The 20,811-nt window shown below is 44.1% G+C and overlaps 1 protein-coding gene across 1 annotated transcript; it reads right to left on the bottom strand.

Annotated features, from left to right (window-relative positions):
• Positions 1–5,802: 5,802 nt before the first annotated feature.
• On the bottom strand, positions 5,803–17,192 carry mfsd2a (major facilitator superfamily domain containing 2A). Its single transcript, XM_004073880.4, has 14 exons — positions 16,951–17,192; positions 14,374–14,499; positions 13,612–13,736; positions 11,059–11,182; positions 10,562–10,640; positions 10,316–10,482; positions 10,144–10,234; positions 9,902–10,020; positions 9,608–9,691; positions 8,036–8,119; positions 7,838–7,950; positions 7,612–7,755; positions 7,318–7,494; positions 5,803–7,225 (listed from the first exon to the last, which is right to left on the bottom strand). Exons 1-14 carry the CDS (start codon positions 17,044–17,046, stop codon positions 7,171–7,173), a joined length of 1,584 nt encoding a protein of 527 aa, XP_004073928.1. The 5' UTR covers positions 17,047–17,192; the 3' UTR covers positions 5,803–7,170.
• Between the last annotated feature and the right edge of the window lie 3,619 nt (positions 17,193–20,811).

Raw genomic sequence — 20,811 nt, 5'->3', positions numbered from 1 at the left:
CATTTAATTTAAATTATTCAGAAAAGCCCAATAATAAGTCAATAATAACAATAATAATAATAATAATAATAATAATAATAATAATAATAATAATAATAATAATAATAATAATAATAATAATAATAATAATAATAATAATAATGGATTATAATAAATCAATAATAAGTCAATAAATAATAATAATAAATACATAAATAATGGGTCAACAAAAAGTCCAAAAGTTAACAATTGATTTACCCTAAAATAAATAAATACATTTACTAATTCAGGTGAGTGATCAGTTTGGTGTTACACAGATGTTATGGTGCCGGGTTTCAAGCGAATACAAATACATACAAATACATACAAATATTAAATAATAGCAATAAGTAAATAATGATTCAATAAATAATAATAATAATAAATCAATAATAAGTCAATAAATAATAATAAATACATAAATAATAAGTCAACAAAAAGTTAACAACAGATTTACCCTAAAAAAAAAAAAAAAAAAATAGATTTACTGATTCATGTGACTGATCAATTTGTGTAACAGATGTTATGGCGCCGGGTTTCAAGCGAACAGTCTGGCCTCTTTTCATAATGTGTTTCCACAAAATGTTTTGAACATAAGCAGACTGTATTGCTAGTTAGTAACCACGGTGATCCATCTGGGTGAGCTCTTTTGATTGCTAATGCCCAGTTTTTCCTTAAATCTGAATCCATTAAAAACCTGCAAGAAAAGTTCAGTCACTGAGTCAGAAATGTATAAATCCATATTACTATAATAGCCTAGTTTTATTATACTGTATATAGGTTTAACAAAACGAAGTTTAATTTATGTTGACATCAAATTATACATACATCATGCAGCATGTTGATAATAGCCCTGCAGCATGTATGTCAACATGTGTACTATTAAGCCCCTGCAGCATTAAAAGAAAAAAAATTATAGTACTTACCTGTGAAATTTTATGCCTTCCTCCTTTGTGGACTTATTTCTCAGATTTTGGCAGTTGAAACCCAAACAATGAACTGGCATTTTGCAAAAAATGTGTTCACATGCATGCACTGCAGCAGTGACTTGACTTCACCAAGATGGCGGTGCTCTCCTCCCATGATGAATCACGTGATGTCTCCTCTAGCGATATAACTCATTGGTAAAATGTATCAACTTTTTGAACTCTTTGTATTCATGATCGTTTTGAGTTCATGTTTTACTTCGAAGCCCATCGAGACGACTTTTGTTGTGATTTTGGGCTGTACAAATAAAATTGAATTGAATTGAATTGAATTGAATTGAATCAAATCAAATCGAATCGAATCGAATCGAATTGAATTGAATCTAATTAAATTAAATAAAAATTGGAAACATGCCATTTCCAAAACTTAATGCAACCACATGAGGGCACAATCCAGTGCTTTTGTGTGCCGGTCCCAAGTCCGGGTCAATGCAGAGGGTCGTTTTTGAAAAGGCATCTGATGTCAAGCTAGATATGCAAATCACCAACAAGATGACAGCTGAAACGGCTGAAGTCCAGCCCCAGTCCATTAGCCTGGGGCTTCCTAGCACTGCGTCTCTGAGGGCCACATGGTCCCCCAAGATCAGGTATGTGGATGTTATGTGGAAGACACAACAGCATGACAAAATGAAGTTGATTTCAAAGTTAGTAAAAGACTTCTAGAAACGACTCATACCGTTGGAGACTCTCCTTCCTTCCAGGACAGGAAGAGTTCTTCCCCTTTGTGGCCTTAGAACGTCCTTTAGGCTTCCTCTCCTGGTGCCTGGTGAGGTAAACGACCCGCTGCATGTCACACTCTGGCAGGCGTTCCCAGAGTGAGACTACACTGGCCACCCTGCTGTTGGAGCCCACTGACAGACCTCTGTTCTCCAACAGGGCCATGGCCACCTTCAGGACATGCTGGTGCCAACTGTGTCACCTAACCGGGCTGCAGTTCTGTGGAACTGGTTAGGATGGTTAGGATGTCAGGGTCCACGCAGACATCCTCAAGCTCAGGTGCTGGTAAGGACGCTCATGAGGACCTGACCATGCTTGTTACAGATGTTAGTAACTCAGGCGGCAGAGTCAGAGGCAGCTCCTGCGAGCTTTTTTGTCAACTGAAAAGAGAAGTTCTTTTAAGAACAGACTCAAACTTCTGTTTGAGAATCCACTGGAGAAAAACATTCCCAAACCTTCTTGGTAGAATCCATTTTTAGGATGCATCCAAAGGTGGACGTGATGCTGGCCATGTGGGTGGGGGATGTCAATGACCAAATCCTGGTGTTAAGTCAGTGGCAGATCCCGTTTGGAAAATATCAGGACAAGACCTTCCACTGTTAGCTGGAAAACAGTGTGAGCTACATCATCAATCTGGTGTTCTCCCACAATAAGGAACGAAAAAGGACAACGTCTCCGTCCCCACTGATGGTCAACGAAGGGATGTGTCTGAGGTTCATTTCTTCTAGTTCAAACAGTGATTGTTTAAACTGAACAATGGGACCTGCAGAATACTCCTCAGCTACCCTGACTTTGTGGGTCAGGTTCCACCAGGCCTTTGAGGAGGAACGGGTGAAGCCTCTTAGGCCTGGGCAGGAGGGACAGATACTTGTTGGCTTTGGGGACTTCAAACCCAAGACCCTGCAGAGCCTGTACGAGTATGAGGACCCCTAGAAGATCCGGTACTTAGTCACTGTATCATATGTTGAAACATGGTCATCAGTATGAGCAGATGGGATTCATAAATTCACATTTAATATCTTATAGGTCAGATTCACTGTATTTCCAGGTGCTTTAGAAATGAACAGAGATCCCTTCATGTGATGATGATCACATGTGGTTTGTACAGCTTCCTCTACACCTGGTTCTGCCCACAGATGAAGAGCTGGGATTGACATAGAATGGGCCAAATATTATCTTCTCAATGAATCAACCTATTCTAGCTTCCACATCAATACTTCAACTATTCACTTTTGTGGTCTGAGCACATCGGAGTCACTTTTTTTTTAAGATTCAAAATCTGTTTCTTTTTCAGCGTCACATCCTTGCTTCTCCCTGAACCTCATCTTCTCTGTTGCAAATGTTCCGATTGTTGCAATTTTGCAGCCAATCAAATAGGCAGATTTGTTCCAATTTCAAGTATGAAACTTTGGGGCGTCCAATCAGAGATCTGGATTTGTTCCAATTCCTAGATACCACGTCCACAGTTTGCTGTCACTGCTGCCATCTTCCCGATCAGATGGAAGCGCTGTTTTTTCAGTTTTTTTAATGAGAACTTGATGGTTCCAAGTGCCGAAATGATATTGATATGTTTGTGGAAAAGTTTCTTCCCTTTTCTGTGGCGTGTTTTTAGTAAAAAGATGCGCTGATAGACTGTAAAAGCGTTGCTTTTTGCTTCGTTTTTCTCCTGCTTGTTCTCTCATGTTTCTTTTGACATTTTATGCTGATTTGAAAATATGTTTCTTGTTCACATTCTTACAGTGCCCAGAAGGGTCACAACCCAATACCTTAGATTCAAAAGGCAACACAAAATAACACTCTAGAATTATTTTAGCCCTTCTGGGCCACCGTAGAAAGGACAGGAAGGAATCTCCAGTAGTTTAAACACCAGCAATCTGAAGAATTTACATGCTGAAAATACAGTATAAACGGAACTTTTTAGTGGAAACCACTCATGACAGAAAGACTTTTGTTTTTTAAAACGATTGAAACAACCATCTGCATGTCTATTCAGGGAAAACTAAGCTCCAACTTGTTCTGCACTCTAACCACTAGGTGGCAATATTTGCCAATTTATTTGGCTCAACTTTTTGGTGTAAAACTACATTTGACAATCTTATGTATTTAAATATTATGAATATTACTCTTATGAATATTACTCTTGGTTGATGTGAAAGTGTTTATGCAAAGTATTTTTGAAAAGTGTAAAGGTTATTCGGGGTGGGCTGTCCATACCCCAAGCTGAAGTCACTGAGGTAATCGATGAGCTCGTCAGTGGATGAAGTCAGCCCATGTGCCTCAAGTTTCTGGTTGCTGTGAGAGTGTCTTGGGTGACACGTCTGCAGAATCCCGTGGCAGTTGGAACCTGCACCACTGGACTGGCAGACAGGTGTGGTCATTCCCCTTTTCAAGAAGGGGGACCGCAGGATGTGTTCCAACCACAGGGGAATGACACTCCTCAGCCTCCCTTGGAAAGTCTATGCCAGGGTTCTAGAGAGGAGAGTCTGGCCGATAGTCGAACCTCAGATCCAGGAACAAGAGTGTTTCAGTCCTGGTCTTGGAACAGTGGACCAGATCTACACCGGAGTGCTGGGGGTTTGTGGGAGTTCATTTATTCAGTCTATTTTTGCTTTGTGGATTTGGAGAAAGCATCCGACTGAGACACCCTGTGGTGTTCTGTGGATGGGTGCTCTGTGAGTCTGGGGTCTGTGTAGCCTTACTGAGGGCTGTCCGGTCTCTGTATGACCGAAGCAAGAGCTTGGTTTGCAGTAAGTTAGACCTTTTCCCAGTGCATGTTGGACTCGCCGACGGAAGCTCTCGCCGAGTGTGAGACGGCTGGGATGAAGGTCAGCACTGCTGAGGCCATGGTTCTTCACCAAAGAGTTGCAGTTTGTCCTCTCTGGGTGGGTGGAGTGTTTAAATATCTTTGGGTCTTGTTAATGGGTGATGGAAGATCAGATTGCGGGACCGACAGATGGATTGGTGCGGCGTTGCTGTTCCGGTCCATTGTGGTGAAGAGAGAGCCAAGCCAGATCTTTGGACCGATACTCACCAATGATCATGAGCTCTGGGTCTTGACTGAAAGAACAAGGTCCTGAATACAAGCGGCTGAAATGAGCTTCCTCCAGAGGGTGGCTGGTTTCTCCCTTAGAGATAGAGTGAGAAGCTTGATCACCTGCAGAGACCTCAGAGTAGAACCGTTTCTCCTTCACATCGAGGAGCCAGATGCCTTCTGGATGCCTCCCTGGGGAGGTCCCATTAGGCGGAGGCCCCGGGGAAGACCCAGGACACGCTGGAAAGACTATGTCTCTCAGCCTGAGACAACCTCAAAGTAAATATGGGATCCATGGTTCTTTTCTATGCATGAAATGAACCAGTAATTTACAAATTGTGAGGGCGGCCGTGGTGCAGCGGTAGGGCGGTCGACCCATGATCGTAAGATTGCAGGTTCGATTCCCGCCTTGCACGCCCATGAGTCGAAGTGTCCTTGGGCAAGACACTGAACCCCACCTTGCCTCTGGGGGTAGGCGGGCGCCTGTGTTTGGCAGCGGAGCCGCCACCAGTGTGTGAATGTGTGAGTGAATGTGTTTGTGACTGGGTGAATGGGTCTGTGACTGTAAAGTGCTTTGTCCTTGTAGGAAGAAAGGCGCTATATAAGTATACGCCATTTACCATTTACCAAATGTTCACTTCTGACCTCCGTGTAGTGTCCACTCCTTCTACAGGAGTTCACATCCTCTGTATGTTCTCTCCTCATCTTCCTTCTTCTTAAAAATGGAACCAGAACTCTCTTCCTCTGTTCCTGAGACATTCCCTCTCGCTCCAAGGTCTTCTTAAATATTCCAGTCAGAAGCTCTTCTCCACCTCTCCTAAACTCTTCCAGACCTCCACAGGTATGTTGTCAGGACCAACTCTTCATCCTCACCCTTCCTGATCTTTGCTCCACAACATCTATCTCTTTTACTCTGTGCTCCCCGACATGTTCCTTCTTCTCCTTCCATCAAACTTGTAGAGCCTGTCGGTACTTTTTTATTTATTTTTATTCCTGTTCTTGATCAACCTGAACCTCCTTCCATGCTCTGCAAGTAAACACACCGTTCAGTCAGAGAACATGTAATCGGTTTAATGGTCATCTTCCACGTCGTTTTTAAATACAACATCTTTACAGGAGCTTCTGTCACGAGCAGCCACAAATATCAAAGGTCTGTACACATTTACACAAAATATTTACATTTGCACAGGAGGCGTGTACACAAGGCTCGTGTGTCTCCGCGGGATTAAAGCTCACACGTTTGGCTAAAGCCTCAAACTTGTAAAGGAAACTTTCAAGTAAAAAAAAAAGATTCATTGGTAAAACAAAACTGGATGATTTACAACAACGCCTTGGCCCCGCCCCCCCTGAGGAGGAACCACAGTCAAGAAATTTACTTTGGCAACTCAGTTGTCATATACAGATGTAACAGTATGTATAACATATGACACTGCACATGCACATTTCCATATCGGCTGATATGAAAGATGAAAAATCTCAGTTTAAATGACAGGAGCTGAGGGTTGGCAGAGATCGTTTTCAAAAACAAAAACATCCAGAAAACAAGCAAACACTTCCCCGCCCTAACCCCACTGTACAGGCGTGTGCTTCCCTTGGTTCAATGCCAGGATTGTACCGATTTAAAAACACTTGATTGTTAGAAAAGTTCTCTCTCCCGCTCTGAAATGCATCGTCGTTCCTGAAGACACTGAGAAACCAGCAAACGGGAGCTGAACAGTCCAACTAATAAATATGAGCAGACACTCCTCACTTACGAACCACTTACAGTCATCACATTAAAGCACCTGCAGAAAACAGCTTAATGAGAACATTTTCTTTAAATACGTGGATGGTTAGGTTAACCTGGCAGTGAGTTGTGCAAACAAAGGGTGCTTTAGTAGTTTCAGCAGAACTCTTTGTTCTGAAATCCAGCTTCAAAGAGACGGATAGAAAGACGACGGCGAGGGGGAACCAATGGGTTGGGCAACTACGTTGCTATAAGGTGTTCAGAACACACAGAAACTCTGTCGCTTTGGGTTGTTTTTTTAGCCCCTAAAAAAAGAGGCGGAGTTAAGGCGACGCTGCTGTTCAACTATAAAACAGCAGAAACTTCTACCAGCAGCACCTGTTAATTCAAACAAGCTCGACACCCTTTTGTGTAGTTTAACAAGTGCTTCCGTCCAAAAACAAAACTCAGTGATTCCCAATAAATAAGTTTGTTATAGAAAAAGTAAGGCTTTTTCTATAGGCCTTACTTCGGCCAGGCTCACAGTTACACACGTGCATCAACTCTACAGTTCTGTACGTGGAACAGCAGCATCGGCGCGGCCCAACGAGGCAGAGGCTTTCCGATCCGACAGGCCTGGACGGGTCAGCTGGGTCTGTCAAGTGCAAAGTGCCGGTCCGCTCCATTTGGTCCGCAGGGGTTCTGATAACGTGCTAGATAATATTAGCCAGCTCGGCAGAGTCCGTTTCTGAATCGGCTTCGTTGTCCCTGAGAAAAAAAAAAACAAGAACAGAAACGTTTAGCTCTGGTGTCACAGAACCGACCATGGCGAGCTCCTGTCCTGCGCGCCGCAGCCTTACCTCAGTTCCTGCAGCATCTTTCGGTTTTTCGTCCGTCTCACCTCGTCGATCGGATAGGAGTACAGAATTCCCAAGCCGATTATGATGAAGACGATTGGACCGGCGGAAACCAGAATTTTTAGAGTCAAGTCTACACTGGAGGGTTGAGAGCAGCCTCGACTGATGTAGCCCGCAAAGCTGGAAAATCCATAAATACAAAAAAACGAGTTAAAAAACAGTCAGCATTTCCTTGCTTTTGAGAGGGAAGTCCATGTTGGGAGATTGAAGTAGGTTACAGATGCGTGAAACTCTTACTCTAAACTGAGAGTGGACACTCCCAGAGAAACTCCAGAGGCAAACTTGGTGAAGAAGACGTAGAAGGAGTAGAAGATAGCTTCATGACCCGCCGATTCGGGGTTGCGCACTTGGAAGTCATCCACGACGTCCGGGAGCATGGACCTGAGGAGAGTTTGTTTACAATTAAAACCTAAATTTGAAAAAAAAAGGTTAAAAAAAACAGAAATGCTGAAGCGGTTTTTACCAGGGCAGCAGGAAAGCTGCAGCCACCGCCACCCCGGCGAAGAAGGAGACCACGTAAGTGACGATCAGGTTACTCTTTATGCAGACCACCAGGATCAGGAAGGGAACCACAGACTGGAAGCAGGAACAGTTTCCGGTTTTACTTTGGGAAGCTCCCTTCCACTGTCAGTCAAGCTAATTCGGCATCACTTGAACTCACCAGGGTGCCAACGTAGACCGCGGTCTTCTTCCCGAAGCGAGTCAGGAACCACTGCCAGAAGGGGATGGTCAGGGTGGCCGAGAGCTGAAAGCAGAAGGAAAGGCCATTACAATCCCTAAATAATTGTTCCAACACTCGGATAAACATTGGAGGTGTCTGCTTTTAGAAATTAATGCATTAACTTCTGATAACAGACACCTCCAAGGTCATTATCCCGCTTCTACCACGGCCGCTTATAATAGAAATAAACACCCATAAATGCTTTAATCCCATCATTTTTTAGGTTTTTACCCAAAAAGAAGACCATTTGATACGTGGTGGGATGCGTCGTCGTGGTAACGCCTACAAAGCCTTACTCTGGAGCAGCAGAGGAAGGTGGTCTACATGCCAAACTTCACGTTTAGGGTAAGTTCACCTCTTATGAACCGTCCCAAACTTTTGCTGTTCTGGTTACCGACTGGCGTCCGGGCCAGCCAACGTTCACCTTGCAGAAAATCAGAATCGAGTGTTCACCGGACTGTGGAAGAGGTTCCCCTTAAAAATCTCTAACAGCAGAATCCAAACGGGATGTCTCTTTTTTAAGGTGGTAACAGCTGATGGGTAACTACTCTTTATAAAATGAGAAGAACTGAAAGACGGTGTTTTATCTGCAGATGGTTGGTCGTGGTTTCACGAATAAGTGTGCTTGTTTGCAGTCAGTCTGCCGTTTGCTCTCACGCGATTCGTGTGTTAAATCGGCTCGTTGGGTGCCTGCTTGGGCCTGAGCTTCAACTTTGAAGTCTGCATGTCCTTTCAAAGTCACCACATTTTCCACTAAATAATCTGATAAAGAAGACTTAGCATCTGAAATATCTAACAGTTGGTTCATTTGTGGCCCGACTTCCTAAAAAGGCACTTCTGCATAGCAGACGTTCCCTTAATTGGACCTTCACTGTTCTGATCCAGAGCCAAAGCATGAAGCTTTAATGTGATTCGCTCTGATTTCATTCCTTGGAGCACATTAATCCTGATAATGACTCCAAAAAGCAGGGATTATTTTCACAAAAAAAGGACTTTGAGTGGCAGTTTCTGTGAAAACTTAGATGGAGTCTTGGCTCTATAATCCTTTCCGTGGAGTAGAGGCTCAGAGCGTGTAATCTCTCCGGCCCTGCTAACCTGTACTTTCGCCGCTGTACAGTTGCATTGCGTGAGCTCAAGGCGCGTACGTCTTAATCGGCTGGAATACCAGGCGGGATCTAAAGAGTCAGTGATGCTTTTCTTTCTTTAGGTCGACTAGAAACAAAGGAAACCGGAGAAGAAGTGAACTTTACTGCGTGTGGGGTTCATGCAAATTAATCTGACGATTTATGGGGGGGGAAAAGGAGCCAGGACTTCAGAACAAAAGTACAGTACAGACTTTGTAACCAAAGACAGTTTATGTGTTTGATGAGACACAAAATGCTTTTGTCTGCACTCTCAGCTTCTCTCCGTCGCTCTGGGACTCCGTGGAGATGCATCCATTAAGGTTTGCTTGAAAATGTCACCTGCCAGAGCGTGTGTGTGTGTGAGTGTATGTGGGGGGGCTGCACTCACCATGATGACCAGCAGAACATTCTGGAAGTCGTTCCTGAATCCCAGCGTGTAGCTGCAGAACAGAGCAAAGTTTCCCTCCAAGAGCTGCGGGGAGAAACACACAAAGCTCGCTCAGTCACACCCGAAAGCCAGACGTGCAGCGGGCCAAGCCGCCGCGACGAGGAACACACTCCCAGCATTCAACTGGAGAAGAAGAGCGCCGGCTGTGCAAAGGCAGCCGCTGGAAACGGATTCCAGTGGCAGAGACGCAGCACAAACTAAATCTGTGTTTCTGATTATGGTTCTTCTACCCACCATGAAGGCCAGCGAGGTGAAGAGGAAGACCATGACCAGCTTGGCGTACGGCCCGTACCCCATCACCAGCTTTATCCCTTGGAAGAAGGACAAGGGTTCTGATTGGAGGCGGCCCGCCTCTGGAGGAGCAAACAGAACCACACAAATGAGCTGCAACTATAAACATCTCCTCATTCCATGACACAAGGCATTATGGGACTTTTTGAAGGCAGGTTCAGGGTAAAAGTGGAGGGATGCTATACCTTTTTGTTCCTTCACTCCAAAGAATAAGACGACGGCGCAGAGAATGTAAATGGAGGAGATGACTGCAGAAGCAATCATGTAGGCCACTCTCTAAAGGGGGGGCAGAGAGGAGAAGGTTTCAGAAAACTGGTGTCTGGATGATCCACCTAGAAACAAACATGAACTGCTTACCGTGTGCTGCAGGGAGATGGTATGCTCCGTCTGGTTGAGCGAGAGCGAGACGTTCATCCCCGACATCATGTCCGCGGGTCCGTGGATGCAGGGCGCGTTGAACATTCCCACGATCTGCCCCTGCACGGCGGTGCCGATCAACGTGCCCAGAACCTCCACGGTCATTCCTGATGGACGGGAGGGGAAGGAAGGGTTAGGAGAAGACCCTCAGCAGGACCGGTGGGAGGCCTGCACTCCTGTACTCACTATATGCAGTGGCAGAGTCACGTTCTTTCTGGTCAGAGCTGATGAACATGGTCAACGCGGAATACGGAACATGGAAACACTGATGTGAAGAAGAGGAGACACATTTGAACAACATAAAGAACACACACAAAAACTATCATTTAAGAGTAATAGTATTTAAAAAAGGTTTCAGTAAAAATCTTCAAAGTTGAACAGATTTATGGGTTTTATTGTTAATTGTCCTTATAATATGTGTATATGTATATGTATATGTATATGTATATGTATATGTATATGTGTATGAGTGACCCCCCCCAGGGCTCCTTTGTAAAGGGGATTTTAAATTCAATAAGACTTTGCTGGTTAAATGAAAGTAAATCAAATCAAAAATCAAACATTTATTTTGGTCTAATCACAGTAAAAAGTGACTATAATGCTGCAAACAGGCAGGACGTTTCCATCATGGCCCTGACTCGTGAGCCAGAGGAGGACAGAGGACGGGTGGAGCAGGTACTCACCGTCTGGAGGGCCTGGAAGGTGCAGTAGAAGAAGAGGTACCAGAATACTTTTCCATTCTCAAAGGGGGGGACGTACCAGATGAGAAAATAAGAGAGAACAGCCAGAGGAGTGGACAACATGATCCTGGAAAAAAAAGAAAAGAAGAAAAGAGTGAATGAAGGGCAGAACAATGGAAATCATCATTGTTCTTCAGAGTGTTCCTCATTTCTCATTGTTATGGTTCATGACAGGAAACGGGTTGAGCGAAGCCGTGGTGCTGAAGAATGCAGCCACCTCGCGACATGTTTCCCGTCAGAAGCGCAGGAGCACAAACACCGTGTGATGTCATTCCATGAAGGAAATTACACTGACGCTCTGGAAAAGTAGGTCTTGTATCTTTTTCCTTTCCTGTGGTCAGATCCTAACTGTCCAATCAGAAGAGGCTCAAGCCCCACCCACACCCAGGAAGCAGCTGATGCAGGCATGCTGGGAAAAGCCCAGGGTGTGAAGGCATGGAAATGGATCCATTTATGGGTTTCATCTAATCGAAGTGCTCTGATCCCACCATGGCTCAAAGATCCGCTCCACTTCAGTCTTTGAGCTGTGGTGGGGCATTTAACCTGCCCTCTGGTGCTCTTCAATGTTCTCCTCTGACAGTGAAAACTTTACATCTGCTGTTCTCACGGATGCATCCGCATAATCCATCTGTCCTCAGGGGAACAGTGGGCTAGAGAGGGCCGCCATGTTTGAAGTTTTCTTATTTTATAACAAATACAAGTGTCCTGATTCCGAGAAAATAATCAGTGCACATCGTGTAACACGCTGGGTTGTGAGAACATCAAGCGGCTGATACATGCGCCATGAGCAGATAACTGTCGTCACACAACAACAAACCTGTTTTCTGTGTTTTTGTGAGGTCAACTTCCTGATTTTAGATAAATGAATGGCAGTGTTTGTATCTCTAACCCTTCTGTTTGAACTGTAGTAACCTCTTCCACTTCACGTTTAAAAGTCCTGCATGGCTCAATGCTGCTACGCCATTGGCTGAGGCGAGTGGTGTGTTGCAGGGAGACCAATAGGAGAAGAAGACGAGTCACCCCGCCCCCCCCCTTCTACCCTGAAGGAGCTTTACAACACAGCAGCCTGCCTCGTCCTCGTGCTGCTGTGTGCTTACATCGTCACCCAACCGCACCGGCCTTTCTCCAAAGCCACACCTCATCCACGACGGAGACTTTCTCTAATTAGCTCAAGTCCCCTTGTGCAGATCCACGCCACAGGAATGAGGGAAGCAGCAGCCAAGTGTTAAGATCTGCAGAGCTGGAATTCAGGTTTTCCTTCAGATAAGGATCTGAACTTCCTTCTACAAGCATTTCTTTTCAGAGTTTTCTTAGCCTTGATAAAAAAAAATACTTGAATTCCGTCTGAACAAAATGTCCTCAGATTTCATGAAGTGGGTTAGTCCATCTCCAGAGGACAGACAGTAACGCTCTTCACACGTCCACGTTTTGTGACAAACATCAGAGCTTTTTATGGCTTCCTGCTTCTATCCTGATAGAGACATGCCGTTCTAATGCTGCTGTGGGGAAGATTCCTCCACAGGTATGACGAGTGTTCAGGAGGGGAACCCGAGGGGAAAATGAATCACACTTGGAGCTGGGATAGAGAGAAAAACGCTGTGGAGCAGGTGTGAGTCAGCCTTAAGGTGTTAATGTCACTTCCTGTGGTGGAGGACATAGCAAAGAAAATGTAGAAAGTCCAGTCTTTTGGGGGACAAAAAGGCTTCAGGTCTGCGTGCCTCTAAAAAGAACAGCAGCTGAGTGTGTCTGCACATGACACATGGAGGGGGGGGCATGGAGGCTCCTGAATGCCTGCGTGGTCAATGCAGAAGCAATGCAGTGACGCAGAGAGGGTGAGACCCGCCCCAAATAAGGACACATGTCCCATTTAAGCCCCACCCTCAGAGATTATAGGATGTACAATAGGAGAGGGGAGAATTTCCCCAACTGTCCCCCCTTGCTTCAGAGGAACTATTTAGAGATCTGCTAAAAGTCCCACTCTGATCATCTTTTGGTCTATTTTCTCTTTTAATTATTATTGTGCTGATTTTAGCCAAAATCCAAAAACTTGTGTTGTTTGCTAGTACATAGTTTCTGCAGAGCAGCAGGGGTTTATTAGAAATTCACCTCTGAGTTTTGGGTGGGACCATTGGCGCAAAGTAAGCCCATCCCCACCTCCCATCATCCACCTTTTTACACGGTCACCCACTAGCTTACAGCCCCTCAAAATCCCTACCTAACATTAGCACTGCAACACAAATGCCAGATAACTAGTCGTACAGTTTAGATCCAGATTCCAGCTCAGACGAGGTAAACAAAGACCTTCATGGATCTATTTGTCTGCCAGTGGATGATCAGAATGGAGCAGAGCAGGGAGCTTGTGGCCTGTCCAGCATATTTTACTCTCCCCCCAACGGCATTTTTTCATCTGCTCCTGATTCACAACGATTTGAATAAAAAAAAATTCAGAAATGCAATTTGAAGCTAAGAGCCTCTCATCTCTATGGGGGAACTCACCAGGGCATCATGCGTCCAAAACGTGTCCACGGGCTCCTGGAGACCAGGAAGCCCACTGTGGGGTCAGTCACAGCGTCCCAAGCCCGGCCAACAAACAAAATGATGGAGGCTAAAGAGGGATCCAACTGAGGAAGAAAACAGAAATATTTCGACTTGAGTCTCATGAATCAGTTTATGACTCAAAACTTTATTATAACTACATTATACAGCAGTAAAATATGACCTTTAGCTGAACGTTAAGGCGAGGCTGAACTCTGATACGACGTGGTAAAGAGTTATAAAAAAGTCTTTCTCATTTACTAGTGTTTTAAACGGACTAACTTTTATGAAGAAAATGAGGAATTCTAACACCTAAACGTCCAACAAATCCTGAAAAAGAACCAGGATCTGATCTCAAAACATACAGCTCAGCAGACTCCATGGATGTTTGACTTGTTACTGTATAGAAGGCTCCTGCTGCGTTGCCCAATAGACTCATGATGAGCAGGCCTGAGTGGGGGACAAAGCTGAACCCTGGGATAGCTTTGACTTACACGACGTTGCGCCTTGAGAAGCAGATTAATGCTGAAGCCCATTAAAGCGAGCCCCTCCTCAGTGGGCTGCCATTGTTCCTGCTGCACTTTCTTTGCAGCCAGTACAGTGATACTTTTGCTGTTTTGGACAATCGGCTCCCTTGTTCTCTCAAGGAGCCCGCGAGTAAAGCTCCTCATACAGTTGAAGTCAGAGGGCGCTGGTTGATGCCGTGGGTTTGAATTCACACACCTGAGCGATGTCCAGCAGGTAGAGCTGCAGGAAAAAACCCAGAGCACATCCGGTGATCTGGTATGGCGCGCCGCCGATGCCGTAGCAGATTTTGTTGCAGACCGTCAACTTCTTCCTGCACTCACTCTGGAAGAAGCAAGGATTGGAAAAGAAATTAGGGTAAAGTCCTGATGCACACTTGTTTAAAGATCAAACAAAAAGAATGCAGCTGTCAGCAAACTTTTGGAGACGTCAGCAGAGCCAAGCCCTTGTAATTATACGAGGGGTAAGAGAATTCTAAAGAGGGCGTCTGCCAAGCAGAAATGGAGGCTTCTGAAGACTGGGAATACTGTAAGAGACCTCAGTTTCTCTCCAAACCTCTCTCCTTCATCCGATTAGAGCACAAACAAAGTTTCCCAAAAGTCTTTTGAGGAATTTGCCAAACATTGTTAATCTGAACCAGCAGAAAGGCCCTCCAGCATGCAGCACAGTTGGCAGAAATCCTTCAGAAACAATAAAAGCTTTGGTTCTAAACAAGCTTTCAGTGTTTTCTTCTTCACCATCAATGCGGTCTCTACAGGCTTTCAAAGGCCCGAGCGGAGGCACAAATCACCGGCAGGTAATGTCGGGACGCGACCTGCGGTCACCAAGTCTACAAGCCAGCAGGGCGCACCTTGGCAGCGATCTGATCCGACTGCGTGGATTTCTGCCAGTTTGACTAAAACAGGTTTATTCCCATTTGGAAGCTAAAAGCTCAGAGCAGGAGGGGGGGCACTTGAGACCAAGTCCTCTGTAACACCTCATGAAGATGACGAGTCCCAAAGACCTGTCAGTGATTCTATGTTCAGAGTGTGTCTGGTCTGGCCACAGCTGAACAACCCAGCAGCTGTTGATGATACATCTAACTTCTCTTTTGTTTAGGTGACAACACCCAGTCCTGCTAAGATTCACGTCATGACAGAAGAGCATCACAATGACAACATGTTTACGGTCTCATGAATGTGGACATCACTAAATCCATTTGACTTCATTTGTAGTTTAACATAAATTTTGATTTGTCCATTTTTTTCCATTTCGTTTTGTTATTAAAATCTGATGAGTTCCTTCAACTAAACGCAAGTGGAACTTTTGGAAATAGGACATCTAATATTAAACACCTGAAAGAACTTTTGATTTCAACTAGCTTTTAAATCCCATGTATAGGTTTGATGAATTCATATTGCATATTCAAAAAAAAAAAACTATCTTTAAACTCTAGTGCACATTTCTGTGACATAGTGCACAATCGTGCATTACAATGATTTGGTTTGGCAAGAAGAGGACATACATTCTGACTACATGAGAAGGTGAATAAAAGTATGCACTCCTCTCAGAAAGGAAGTATCATTTACAACTAAGTATTTATGTGTGTATTTAGTGTAGAGGTATGCAACTACAACCTTCAGAGGGAACCAACTCCTCATCAGTGTTTACTAGTAGTAGAACTTCAACATGTGTTAATGTGACCAGTGGGTTCTGAGGGAACAGGTGTGTTTTTTTTAAGTATAACCAATTACAATGCAAGACTTTGATAAAAGAAAAAATGATAATATTCTCAAAAGTTATCTGAAATTTGTCAGAATCACTGAAATTCAAGTTCAACAGGTCTCAGCCTGACAGAGGACACAAGAAGAACAGAGATCACCTGACGTGAACGACACGTCACCTTGACTGACCTGTTCCATTCAAACCTGTAGGAAATATGTAAACTATTAAAACGCAACAACTATTTTGAATTACGGAGTAAATGCGTTAGTCTACTGACATTTGTTTTGCAAATAAAAATACATAAATAAATATACAATATCTCGCACATTTAGCTTTTTTTGTAGTACAAATTGGAAGGAAAAAAATAAAATAAATAAGGACAGGAGCATTTACAAAATCATCAATAACGTAAAACGGCTTCCCCATGAGAGGAGAATAAGTTGGATCAGCCCATAAATGCAGATGGCTTCATGGGTTGAAACAATTCCTCTAAACTGATGGTTTATGAGATGTTCCTGTTCGTTTGTTACATATTCCGCATGAATAATTTGATTAATCTGCATTTTATGTTACAACTGTCATTAACTAATTTGGTGATTTAATGATTAGCAGATGTTTAGTTTTGTTTTTTTATCGGCAGTGAGTGAAGAAACTAACCATTATTTACTGAAACGTCACGCCAGTTCATTAAAGTAGCCATTTTTAAAATAATTTTTATAATTTAGCTTTTCGTGTCAATAATGAACGACTAATGTGATTAAACGACACATCTCTGAGCGAACGTGAATTATGATGGTGTTATTGTGTAATTCTCTCGAATATTAAAAAAAAAATTATAAATATTGAGACATATGTTGAGGTTTTTTTCCGTATCTGACTAGTGAAGGAGGGGAAAATCCAAATGAGCGGCGCGCGCCTTCCAAGCTAGCAAACGTGACTCGCCCACTCCAAATGTCAGAGCCGGTGAGTTCCATTCATCCCAACCAACGTTCAGGACGTCCTCTCCTCCAAGCCACGTTTCACTTCATGTTCCGGATTCATTTCTTAGTTTGAAATGGAAAACGAACGCACCTTCGCGGGGAGTTTGATCACATCCGAGCTTTCTCCGACTCCTTTGGCCAACAAACTGGCGTTGGAGCATTGTTCACTTCCCTCTCCCTTCGCCATGGTGGAGGCAGCAGCTGGTCCCTCGGTTGGTTTCTTATCGAGACGAAAACGAACGCATACGTTAAACGAATGTTCAGGATGAAGGGAGAGCTCTTCCTCCCGCTTTGGCTCCGGTTCTGCTTAAGGCGAGAGAGGATGTGTAGTAAATGTGTTGCAGCCCCGCCCCGTTTTAACGTACCATTCACCCCACCACTTGAACCCCGCCCACCGCGCCTCTTCATCCGGCAGTCATCAGAAGCTCTTACATTATTCACTGTCATGAACGTGTCACGACAGCGCGTGTATCTAACACGCAGACCCATGTGGATGCAGGAGGACCCCAAACCCACGACGGGGCCACATTCTTCCAGGGGAGCCCAGTATTTAAGCTGAGTCGCTCATTCTTGTAATAAAAAAATTCACAAAAATTAAGAGCAATGGAGGCAACAGGCTGCAACAAATAAATTACAGAGTAATTGAGAGAGAAAAAAAAGTCAAAATAGTATAAGCATGAGATAATAAAATTAAAAGAAAACAGTCGATAATTTTACAAAGAAAGAGCTATGCTTTTTTTTATTAAGTTGGGGGTTTAAATCTCAATCCTCATTACATGCAATGCAGCCAGTTAATGCGATGCCCAAAGGCTTTAAATACCCACTGCAATGATATTGTTTTACCATGTTCTTGTGGCAAATATGCTCATGATGGAGGGCATTTATAAGGAAAATTCATCTTAAAATGGCTTTTTAAATTATTTCTTTAAAAGTCGTTGTGAATCAGGAACAGACCAAAAAAATGGAGTTGGAAGAAGCTTGTAGGTGTGACGTAGAAGTTCATACGGGAAGCCACAGTCTCCCTGCTCCGTTCCATTTTGATCATCCGCTTGCAAACAAATAGATCCATGAACTTCTTTATTTTACTCGTCTGAACTGGAATCTGGATCCAAACCGTACGGATGGATAGCTTCAATGTCGCTTACCATGTTTGTTGCACTGCTGATGCAACCCAGTCTCATCCTAAAATGTGTAGTAGCTACATTTGTCCACATGGAAATGCGTGAGAGTTTTACAAAAACGCCCCCTAAACTGTGAGGCGGATACGTTTGATGTTAAGTTGGGGTTGTGAGGGCTGTAAGCTAGTGGGAGAGCATGCAAACAGATGGATAATGGGAAAGGGAGGTGGCATTGCTCCTCGCCAACAGTCCCACCCACAACTCAGAGGGGAATTTTTGAAGAACTCCTGCTGCTCTGCAGAAACTATGTCCTAGAAAACTACACAGGGATGGTTTTTTTTTAAATTTGGCAAAATACAGCATAATCATAATTAAAAAAAAACACTGGGAACACTTTGAAATTAGATCAAATGATGATTGGATTGGGACTTTAATTCATTAAAGGAGTCCAAGTACCATAATGCTTTTGGACCTCTGCAGATACTACCGACAATGTAAACAGCACGTCCACCAGAATCTTCTTCTGAAGAGGCCAAGTTTCCTCCTAATTATTTTCAATGTTCTTATACTTTTCATCAAGGGGAGTTTAGGTTGACTCAGTAAAATACTTGGTATTTCCTTATTTATTTTTATTTTTCATCGTTGTATCTTCTGTCCGCCTATGATTGGGTCATGGGGGCAGCAGTCTTAGCAAAGATGCCCAGACTTTCATTCTCCCAGGCCATGTCCTCCAGCTCCTCTTGGGGGACCCCGAGACGTTCCCAGGCCAGCCGAAAGACGTAGTCTCCCCAGCGTGTCCTGGGTCTTCCTTCTCCCAACGGGAGACGGAACACTAAAACTCTAAAATAGTACAATTTTTCAAAAAGTTAAAGCAATCAAGAATTAAAATTAAAAAAAACAGCAAAATGATGCTAATATGCTGATGCAAAGGATGACTAAAAAACTCAAAATTAATACAAAATTAGGTTTTGTCCTCTCAGGACCTGAGCTCTTGCTTGTTTAGCCTTTTTTATCTTGTTGTCACAGCTCCCCAGTTAAGCAGAATTACCTACTGTGATAATATAATAAATTCTGATGTTGCTGCATGGTGATGCCAGGTCATGAGATTAAAGGCAAGATGTTTCACAAAATGGCAAAACACAGTGGGAAAAAAGCAATCAATGGGAAAGTTGTCAGGTTAATTATAACACCTAATTTTATAAATAAAACAGTCTCAAGTCTGCTAAATTACCTCAAGTTTGAACCATCTGTTTTAACTGAAAGAGCTTTTTCTGGAGAATTTGAGTCTTTTTGTTTCTTTTCAATAAGTCCCAGTGACCAAAACCAAACAAATCCACTGCAGGAAGTTTTAAAACCAAAACGCTGTGAAAAAAAGTGAAACTGTGCTGAAGAATCAGAGGAGGAAGTTTTCCGAGCTCTGGCATTATCGTCTTAATGGAATTTAAGATGAAATCAGAGGCTCAAGTTTGGTTGACAAAAACTAAAACTAAAAACTAAAAAAAAAACATTAAAAATGCTATAATCAAAATACATAAACACAGTCTTAAAATATCGGGCATTTTGACTGCAAACACAAAAGGTTTAGCATTAACAAATACATTAGAGGTTTGATTTTAATTTCTTAAGTCAACAGAGTCCACACTTTTTGTAAAGACAGCCAGATTTTTTTTTTTTTTTTTTTTTTTTTTTTTCAACTTGTCCTGTCCAACAGCTAGGCAAACAAATGAGAGCTGAGGGCCTCTTGTGTTGGACATATTTTATTTTAACAAGAGGGGTTATTCATCTTCAGACAAACCAAAGGTATGTCTGAATAAACCCCTTTTGTAATTGAGGCCAAAATTTATTAATTTCAATCATGTTTGAAAATCTTTGGTGTTGGACCGGACGGAAAAGGAAAGAGGGGAAGAAGAGAGAGGGACGTTAGAGAGAGGGGGGGGTAGGAGGGTGATAATAGGAGGGGAAGGGGGGTAAGACCATGAAGCAGCATAGAGCAGACAGGTTTACTGGTTGTTTATCGTTACGGTACGGTTCAAATGTAGTACAAAAAGGGCGGGGCCTGTTCACACACACTCAAAAATTATCAACACACCTGCTAGCCGCAAAAATGTCCACATGTCAACATGCACACAAAACAGATAGTGTTCACGAACGCATACCTATGCCTTTAAACCAACTAGTGTGAAATCTTTCATTCATTCAATCATGCAAACTATTAGTGCAAAGGTGAGCTAACACCTGTGCTCAGGTGAGTGTTTATGTTCTTCTAAAATGGATGGTGGAATGTGAAAAGAAGGAGGAGGAGCGCCCAGCCACCCCCACACCCATACCCCCGCCGCAGCAGCAGCGGCAGCCGGAATTCCCCCAACGCCACACGGGAACAGGCAGGGAACAACCACCCCCCGGGCGACCAAGACCGCCACCCAGGCCAGGGCCAGCCGGACCGCCGCGAGGCCCCCAGAGCCAGAGAGCAGGGAGGCGCAGAGGGAAAGAGAGCGCCGCCCGAGCCCAGCCAGGAAAGCAGCCCCCCGCCGCGCCGGAAGAGCCCAACGCAGGGCCCCACCGGAGAGGGACGCCCACAGCCCCAGACGAGCACCCCACCACCACCCAGGAGTTCCGGGCATCCCCCCGCCCCGACCCCAGGTACGAGCCAGGACCCCCCAAGGGAGACCCGCTCCGCACTCCAGGCAGCCACCCACCCGGCCCACGGTTGGTCCAGGTAGGAGCAAGGCAGGGGCCCGCCGCCCCCGCCCAGGAGGGGGGAACCCCGGGGAAAAAAGGGCGGCCCACAAGGGATGTTATAAATATGGCCCGACCAGGCTCGGCCATGTTGGAAG

The sequence above is a fragment of the Oryzias latipes genome, chromosome 11 (genome assembly GCF_002234675.1).
Source record: "Oryzias latipes chromosome 11, ASM223467v1".
NCBI classification, from domain to species: domain Eukaryota; kingdom Metazoa; phylum Chordata; class Actinopteri; order Beloniformes; family Adrianichthyidae; genus Oryzias; species Oryzias latipes.
The sequence above is the reverse complement of the archived record's forward strand: the minus strand, read 5'-3'. Positions and strand labels throughout refer to the sequence as shown.